The sequence below is a fragment of the Amaranthus tricolor genome, chromosome 1 (genome assembly GCF_026212465.1).
Source record: "Amaranthus tricolor cultivar Red isolate AtriRed21 chromosome 1, ASM2621246v1, whole genome shotgun sequence".
NCBI lineage: Eukaryota > Viridiplantae > Streptophyta > Magnoliopsida > Caryophyllales > Amaranthaceae > Amaranthus > Amaranthus tricolor.
The window spans coordinates 10,289,236-10,299,050 of NC_080047.1; the positions used below are offsets into that span (position 1 = coordinate 10,289,236).

A 9,815-nucleotide genomic window follows, 5' to 3' on the forward strand; every position below is an offset into this window, starting at 1 on the left:
TATCCTTAAAGTTGTCAGCAGGAGACTAAGATGAATTACTAAGAAACAAAAATAAATAGTAATACATTCCTCTTCCTTCTATATTATTACACGTTATAATATGCACAAAACTAATATAAATTGATCTACAATTACCTCAACTTCCTTCAAAACATGTATGGTATAAACGTAATCAAATCAAGCATCAACTTGGTTGCCTCGTCTTATAATCACAAACCCACATCATCTTGTCTAATTACGGCATCCCTCTGCAAACTCATACTCTCTGTTTCTTCAGCAGCCCTTTTTACTTCCCCAAAATTATGGAGCCTTCGACCAATAAGATAGCGGTCATCGCGAATGGAATTGTGCAAGTCTGTGAACCAAACATGGAACCTTTTCGCACAGAAAAATAACACACTTAAGGACAAGCATCCCAACCAAGAGAACCGGTAGACAGCTGAATTCACAATCAAGGGGTAACCAAAAACAGGAAATACTCCTCGAGCTAGAACGTAAGGTACACAAAGAGCTGTTAGCAGTTTCATTATGATAGGGAGCACGATCTCCCGCAGCACCCACAGACTCTGCAACCTGGAGAAACCATTTTCTCTCACTCTCTCAAATTTAGTTCTCCAAGTCTCATCTACCAGGGGCATCATGTGGTCCAACATAACCTGAGGAATATTCAATAACCAATTAGGTTTCCGAGGTTTAAAAATGAAATCAACATAATAATGATAAATTCGAATCAAGAAGAAACAGATCAATCTCTAGTTCGATACAAATTTTCAACAAAACAGAAAACTGATTCTGGTAAACTCAGCCTAAACATTTCCCATGCCCCAAGGCACAAGTACTATGCTCAATAAGTGACCTACATTGCTCATTCGGCACCAAGAACCAGTTAGCTGACAAAACAGGATAAAGGTAGTTCATTAAAGATTCCAAAATGATCCAACACTCACCAATCTTGTCCATATCTTCAGAAATATTAGTCCCAAAGCCCAGTCCTGGTACAGGAGGAAAACAGGGCTTTCATCCACTGGCACTCGCATTGGAACGATCACCAAAAGCTCGAATAGCAGCCCTATCAAGACAGGAATCACAAATATCTGCACCAGCACAGCCATTGAAAGTCAAAATAACTCATCTAATCGGAATTCAACTTCAATAAATTAACAGCAGTTTCAAAATCCCACCCTATTCTTTTTTTTAAAAAAAATTAAGAAAAAAAATTATCACAATACTGCAGAAATCTTCCAACAGCACACATGCATCCTTTCTTTGCTTGATCTGCGTAGTGCAAAATATGGTGTATTCTTTGTGGGTCGAAACAGTATGTACACTCACCCATATTGATAAAAGAGCAGAACTTTTGAGAACAATTCCAAACCACTTCCAAATTTGTCCAAACAGAACTGCAGCCCTCCTTGACTTGACCTGCTCAATTGTATACCTGACTCCAGCTATAGCAGTCCAGATAAGATAGCTTCCAATGGTGAAAGCATACAGGTCTATAGACAACCAGATATATGGTTAAAACACGTACTCATACAAAGTTTAGCAACACTAAAAAGTACAGCCAATAGAATTACCATTGCATTTTATGCCATGTGTTATCGGAAGAAGAGGGAGAGAATTGAAAATAGCCCTTCCAAAGGACACAGGTATGATGACTAATACAGAATTGAAGACTAGTAAGGTCATCCAGGCCAGCATCAAGAGTAGGACAATACGAAATACAAATCTGTATCGCCTGTGAAGATAAAGGAAAAATTGAGAATGTAGTTAAAGCAAATATGAGAATACTAAGTTAAATTATTTCGAGGAAAGTAAAAAAATAATGAAAACTAGATCGAAGAAATGTAGCAAAATGAATTGCTAATCGTATGCATATTCCAACAGCATATCTAAACCCGTAAACCGTCTTTCTTATGTTGTGAATTGTGATTGAGGAAGGAGTATGGTTGAAAATATCGATGAAATAGTGCAAAAATGCCCATTCAATTGCATAACAGCCCCAAAATAGCATTTGAGGTCAATCTAGATGATTTCGCTATTGTCTTGGCCAATAATTCGATCAGGGTAAGCTGATAACCTTTCCGGTACAGTTGTGATAAGGTAATGTGGAATTCCCCTATAATTATAATGTAACTTACTCTGAATCAGATTGTTCTTCCTCATCATCCTCTATTACATCTGAAGTTTCAGAACCATGGGCCTCATTATATTGAGCATCAGGAAGAAGTGGCAGCTGAGCTTGATCCTGCTGTACTCCACCCACATGTAGATGGCGTAACCTCTCTTGTCTAGCTGCTTCACCATTGCCATTATCCTGACCATTTGTATCCTCAGGCTCTGGGAGCAAAAACTCTGTCAACCCAAGAGCCCAGCCAACAGCAGTAAACCAATACCGAAGAAGAGATTTAATCGTAGTCTTCAATTTGAAATGCTCAATGGCAAAGGGAATGCAGATTTGGAACAGCAATATGTCAGCAGGTATCTCAGTAAATGGATCAGAAACTCTGAAAGACAACCAAATAAAAGTAGCAAGTTCAAACTGAAAATTTAATTCGAAAACTGAAGTCACATTAACATATACACAGTAACTTCTACAAAATGGTGATCTTACGAGATATCTAATGGGAAAATGGAGGGTGCCATCCGCATTGCAAGTTTAACAGGCAGATAAACAAGCATCACAATCAAACTGCCATAGACAGCTACAGAAAGCAAAACTCTACGAGCATGCTTGTAAACTGGATCATCAATGAGATCACGAAATGGATTGTAGTTAGGATCAGCCGGATCTCGAAGAAAATATAGGACTCCATTACGTAAAACCTATAACAAGAAGGTAATCAATAATCTTCAATATAAGAAAAGAAATTTGTAGAGCATGAAAACATATTAGGACAAGATAAACGTACTCCTCGAAGAAGGCTGACGAAGATACTGATCTGAAGCATGTAGAATATCCCAACAACCCAATGAACAAAAGAGCTAGCCAATGGAGAGACAGAAAAGAATTCAACTCTTTGAGCCATTGATTTCCCAAACATCCGAATTGTGCAGATATCAAGCCACCAGCCACACATCAAAGGGAAAACCCCAAGTTCAATAACCAAAAGGAATGCAACCTTAATCATCGTCATTAAGTGTCTCATGCCTGAAAAGAACTGTCGTAAAAGAGATGGAACATTTTCTGCAGCTGAAGCAATACTTTGGAACCTCCCCATAGTAAGAGGCTCACCTTTGATATACTTAATTAATGCAACAGCACCAAAGTAAAGAAGGATAAGGGAGAAAATAAACATATATCCAACTGCCAATGTAGTAACATCAGAAAGCTTTGATGTTCCAGCAGTCACCCCTTTCAGGACATCTGAAGCAAGGGGGGAGCTGATGTTGTTATGAGATAAATTCAGCTCACTTGCATTTGCTTTCATTACTTCATTTACATGATCATTAAGATTTCCAGAGTTTACGGAAAGACTAGTCACAGCTGTCAAGGCATTCTTCAAGGTGATGTTAGCCAATGAAAGAGCTGATCCCGTAAGTGGCACAAAAGAGGAAAGTACCGGATTCGAAGAAGAAGAGAAAAACCACGAAACATAATGTAATATTACACGCCCAAGTGAGAAAGGAGCAAATATAACAACTCCAAGAAAGATCATGTTGCTTGCCAAAACCTGAAACATAACAATGACCAAAAATGCCAGAATTAACCAAGAGAACTAGTTTATAACTATCAAAAGCATCAATATTGCCAAAATGCAACCATAAAGGCTTCCTTTCAGATGGAAAGGCAGCCAGATTTTCTAGTGAACTAAATTGGATCTTGCTAATGAAAATTCTTCATGTATAATGTATTTTCTAGTGGTTCCACAATGTCCTACCCCCTACACAGCATGCTCAAAAGAGCATAGTTCTAATGTCTTTGAAATACCAAATTCTATTCACACAAATACTATATGCTCAAAAGAAATGTTTAACGTAATGAAGGCCAATAATTATCGTGGCACGAACTATCAAGTTTCTTCTCAATTCCATCAACATTTCACTTCAGATTTTAGATTATCGGGTGGAGTGAAATGAGATGAGGCAAGAAAAAAAGCAAAAGGATAGTAGATACTCACAGTAAAAGCATTCTCTACCAAATGGAAAACAGGACCTTGCATACCAACAAGCTCATCAAAGGGGACATCATCAGCACCATCAGCATCATCCACACCATCAAAAATTTGATCAACTTGAACATCAAGTTGAGCAGCACCTCTATCCCAATCAGCAGCAAGATGTTCTGCCCGCCTGTTCAACTGAACAGGTGCAATTGCAGCTTCCCCAATATCATCACCATTGCCATCAGCAAGCAAATTTCTATTCACCTGTCCAAATGGCCTTCTAACTGCTCGTGCCCCATTCCTATCCCCTTCATCCTCTCTATCCGCATCCTGCCCTTGAACTTCTCTTGCATGTCGAAAATAATCCCTCAAGGATGTAGCCCCTAGGAATATAAACACAATGCTTGCCGAGAGAAGAAAACCATGTAGACAATCGGTGAGCATAAATGTGAATGACATATGACCAAGGAATAAGCGGTTGGCTTCGGAGAAACTACGAACAAAAGCCAGCCGCCAAATCCAAAAAGTGATGAAAGGGATTATCAAAAGCCAGACAGATAAAACAAAACCAAGACGCAAAAAGAATTTCAGGACATGACAAGTCTTCTTCCCAATCCCAAAAACAAATTCCTGAAATGGAAGTCTACTAGGAGCATTCTCGGCGTAGACAGGGGAGAAGGAAAATGCATGCTTGCATACCTGTACGAAATATAGGCATTAGCATATTATCAAGTAAAAAAGAAAAGTAAGAGATTCCAAAAACTTTAAGCTCTCTAAGCACTAGTCAAGAGATGAAAGAGCCATAATCACATACATTTCAAATGCTAACTTCTATGATTATAATTTGCCAACATCGAAGAGAATTGTATTCATTTCTCTTAAATTGTAGACTACTAGAACTAGATGCCTAGAGCCAAAATTTGCCTCCGTTCAACTCAACTCAATGAAGCTTATTAGGCATTTATGGTCATCATAGTTTCATTCTTGCATTTCATACTCTCAAAAGCAAGAAAAGCAGACTATAAGTACTCTTTCAATTAGTTCGAACAGTAAGTACAGTAAAGTGAACAATTGCATCATAATATAGTCCAAGACTCATCATAAATTGATTAGTCAGCTTCATTACAGGAGCATGATGCACCACAACAACTTCATCATTCAACTTCACGTAACTCAAATTTCTCAAGATCATCAATCATCATTCAAGTATGCCAATAGAATTCAAACAAAAAAAGACATGAAAAGAATGTGAATTCTGATTGCCTCTCAAAACCCTAACTCCGAAGAAATGCTTATATATCAGTATGAACTAAGGTAACAATCTCCTTAAGAAATGTTCAGATGCTAATTTTTCCTTTTCTTTAACAAAAATAAAACCTCTATATTACATCTACAATACTCAACTGCACACTAATTAAGAATCAAGAAGGTCAAAATTTCCCTAAAATATTCATACCTCAATCATAAACTCACACAGTTCAATCAATTATCCACAAAAGCCCTAAATTAAACAATTTTCACAATCAATCAACCAACCTCACACTGACGAGCATTACTGTGATTAAGCCATTGAAGAAGACAATCCTGATGAACAAACTTAATACTACCGCTACAAGCACACGGATATCTCAACGGATTATCAGCCTCACCAGGGTTTCGACAAATCCTACAAACATCCTCATCTTCATCATCATCATCGAACACATTCCTCGCAACTGATGATGATGACGCCGCCGGAACCGAAAACTCAGCGCTATCCACGGATGATTCTCTCTCTTCATCTTGATCTTCGATTTTAACTTCGCTTGAATCAATCATTTCGTTCGAAGACGCATCATTTGAGGTTGAATTTAAGGATTGGATCTGAGAATCGAACGATGATGTCGGCGATGCCGACGAAATCTCCATTGAAGGGAGAGAAAATGCTAGGGTTCCGGCGAAGAGATGAAAGGGGGGAAATTAAAGTGTTTTTCTTTTGTTTTTTTGGTGGAAAGAAAATATTTTGGGGTTTCCGTTTCCGGTTTTGCCTTTTAGGATGATGATCTGTTTTTCATTGGTAATGGTGATATATAAATTAAAAAAAAATGGATGGCGGGTAGAACAAACTGAAAAAACTGATGGAGATGAAATAGACCGACTTATCACTTACCCATTTTTTTTTGTTTAAAGAGACCGACTTATCTAAGCTAATTTTTAATCACTTGAGAGACCCTCTTTCTTTAGCAATTATATTTCAAGCCCAGTCCATTAAAGATTAATGTTTATTTACCGTATTTTTAATAATTACTTACATAATCATTAATTCCTACTTACCGTATTTTTAACGCTTACTTTCAATATCTTACTTCATTCTTAATGCTTACTTACAATATTTTTAAAAAATATAATGGGTCAGTCTAAAAAAGATACTCTATCAAAGAAATCGTCTTTACAAGAATCATGATTTTTAAATTATGTAGTTTTTTTATGATGTCTATTTTTAGTTTGATTTAATAAATATTTTTAAAACATATTTATTAAATCTATTGTTCTAATTATTTTATTTTGATTTTCTTTGATATTAGGAGTATTAAGCTAATAATATATATGTTTTCATTTAAAACTAAGTAAACATTAGTATTATTAAAATTCATTCTTACTTTCATAACAACTATAGTTACTTATTTTATGATATATATTCTAAGGCTCTTTTTTATTCAACTGATTCAAACTAACTTATTTTTACTGATGGAAATTAATTTTACTATTTATAAAAGATTTTTAGTTATAAATTTTAACTCAGTTTTACTTATTAAAACTGATTTGTTACTGATTGCAATTGATTATTATTGATTGTAACTGATTATTATTAGTTAAAATTGATTTTTACTGATTAAAATTAATTTTTACTGATTACTTATTTTTTTACTGTGAACTAAACATGATCTAACTTGAATAAATAAATAATCTTAATTCATACTAATTATTTATTATTTGTATAATTTTTTAGATTTTTGAGAGAACCATGTTTAAGGAAATTAGTTCTTATGATTAAAAGAATTTAGCTAGTATTTGAGATTAGGATGTTAATTAATATGCTTAGTTCATATGAAAAGAAGTATCTCTATAATTTGAGTTGGATAAAATAAGTAAATAGGAAATTTAGTATTAATTATTTAAGAAATGAAAAGTATCAAAATGATATGTGTTTTTTTTTATAAGAGAGAGATAGAGAGATATTTATATGGTTTGTCTACTTATTTTTTTAGTATTAACTATCAAATAAATAATTAAATTTAAGAATTAGGTTTTATCTCAACAAGAATAAGTATTAATTTTCTTAGGTAAAGATAATGGATCAATTATCACCTTGTCCTCACGTCCTCTCATTCTATTCTAAAATCAAAAATTTATAACAAAATCAAAAAAAAAGCTGGTAGAAAAATATGCTCCTACTATTTTGCTATATTTTTTTATTTATTACAAAAAAAGATCAAATTATTTCTCTTAATTTCATTCACTAATAAAAAATTTTCTCAATATCTCATTTAATTAATTTTTTTCAATCCATTTTTTGTTGAATTTCTTTCGCTAATACATGATCAAAAATAAAAACCTACCAATTAATAAATAATATTATTATTAGAGGACAACTAATCATAAATTTAGAGAATCATTACAAGGGTGGAGTATAATAATAAGAATTTATTTTTAAAATTTTTTAAAGCTTTCTTATGAGTTACTAAGGATGTACTTTTTGTTTAATTTGATTGAATAAGTTTGCATTTATTAAGGTATGATTTCATCTTGTTTGGTCTAGTTTGGTCTTATTTGATTTGATCTAATTTGACATAATCTGATGAGGTTTGATTTGGTTTAATCTGATTTAATTTGATCTGATTTGATCTGATAACATGTCAAATGAAAGATGCATTCCTAAGATTTTATACTACTTGAGTTACTCAAAGAAAAAGATGCAATTCTCAATAACATGTCAAGCGCATTATCACCTAACTCTTCAAAAGTGAAGAAAGCAAAGGGGATGAATTCATAGTCATTCTCCTCACTTATCAGTGTATTTCTTCCTATTTTATGTGCATCATTGGCTAAAGAAGCAGCAGGGCCCATGAGGAGACCTCGTGCTGACAAAAGGCGATCCTCCAATTACATCCACACAAGTGTCTTTGCCATGAAGCCAATTAAACAGTAGGAGAGCCGCTGGCTTAAGATCTTTCCCTAACTCTGACAAAAACACCATAGGTGCCTCTTAACGAACTGATACCCCAGCTTTGAAATAAATGTCCATAAGCATGTCCCGAACCAAATTGTGTCGAAACTTCACACCAATCTCACTGGAGCAATAAACTGCATGATCCCCCATATATGCATCTTGGTAGTGTTGCAGCTCGAACATAAACAACCTTCGACGAACAAGAAAATGGTGAGCCCATAACATAAAATCATGTGCATGTGGTTCTCGAGTAGAACTAAGAACGACAACTTGTCTTGGGGTAAGCATGTAGCTAGACACAGGATTGTTCTCAACAACACTAAGATAGACCTCTGCTAGCTTTTTCATCATATGGGGGACAAAAGATTCATCATTGAGAGAAAAAGCATACATATGACACGGAAGACACCAAGTGCTTGTTCAAAAGCCAGGCTCAGAGAAGGAAGATCACTGTTAGCCAAGATCTTAGCTTCGATCGAGCTAGCATGAAGATGAGACGCAAGTAAAGCATAGTAAATAACATCACATGCCGAGTAGACACCAAGGCCACTCATCTTGATTGGAAGGGTGGCTAACCTCCATTGCCAATCCTCAAACCCCAGTCCTGAAATCATAACTATCTTCTCTAAGAAAGAGCGCAAGTAAGATCAAACTGAACCTGTGCGTCGTCAAACACATCCGAAGGACAAGCCCTCAACGCATAAAATAACCTCCCAACCCCGCAAAATTGCAAAGAAGGAGAAGCTCACATTGTAGGTCACGCAGTTTGCTAACAGCTGCCATGAGCTCAATGGTTTTAGAACCCCCTTCAAGGAAAAATCACATGTACATCTTTCTATTCAATTAAAAAAAAATAGTGATAGTAGAGCTTTATTTTATGATTATTCTCAAAAAAATATATCCAACTAGTCCAATTTTGCCCAAAAATAATTTATTAGATCAAACTCTATTAACTATAACCGTTTGGGCTGACTTTAAGTTAAGTCAACTAAATTTTAAAAATTTATTTATATAATATGTACATCTTTCTATCCAACTCAAAATTGAAGTCTTAAAATTAAATTAAAACAAACAAAATTATTAAACGATCCGACAAATCAAAATAATATTATTTCAATCAATATGTATAAATAATAGTTAAATCGTTAATAATAAATAATATCAATAATAGCAAAGATAAATACTAAAGATATATAATAAGAATAAGTAGTAAGATTTCATCTGATTTGATCTTATTTGATTATGTCTGATCTGATCCGATTATATTTAATCTTATTTAATTTGATCTAATATAGTTCAATCTGATCTAAATTCTAATAAAAATAAATAATAAACTAAATTAATTTGTTGAAGAGAACATGATCTTTAGTTACAACTTACGACTACAACTTGTACAAGTTACCTCACGTAGGCCGAGGGCGTAGACCAAGTTAATCCACTTGATAATTCAAATTGGGTCATAGCAGGCTAAATAAAAGCTGGGCTATCGGACACGAATA

General features: G+C 34.6%; 1 protein-coding gene across 1 annotated transcript; it reads right to left on the reverse strand.

The window, feature by feature from the left end:
* Window positions 1-6,253, reverse strand: LOC130825245 (probable E3 ubiquitin ligase SUD1). The gene is made up of 9 exons (XM_057690378.1): window positions 5,643-6,253; window positions 4,122-4,805; window positions 2,913-3,674; window positions 2,615-2,826; window positions 2,142-2,507; window positions 1,578-1,738; window positions 1,333-1,496; window positions 948-1,094; window positions 1-656 (listed from the first exon to the last, which is right to left on the reverse strand). The coding sequence occupies exons 1-9, from the start codon at window positions 6,012-6,014 to the stop codon at window positions 210-212; spliced, it is 3,315 nt and encodes a 1,104-aa protein (XP_057546361.1). The 5' UTR covers window positions 6,015-6,253; the 3' UTR covers window positions 1-209.
* Between the last annotated feature and the right edge of the window lie 3,562 nt (window positions 6,254-9,815).

Coding starts and splice junctions, on each gene's coding strand:
- LOC130825245 (XM_057690378.1), bottom strand. CDS start 6,014: ATGGAGATTTCGTCGGCATCGCCGACATCATCGTTCGATTCTCAGATC. Junction 2,827..2,912: donor TCGTCAGCCTTCTTCGAGGA/GTACGTTTATCT, acceptor TTCTTGTTATAG/GTTTTACGTAATGGAGTCCT. Junction 2,508..2,614: donor ATTTTCCCATTAGATATCTC/GTAAGATCACCA, acceptor GTTGTCTTTCAG/AGTTTCTGATCCATTTACTG.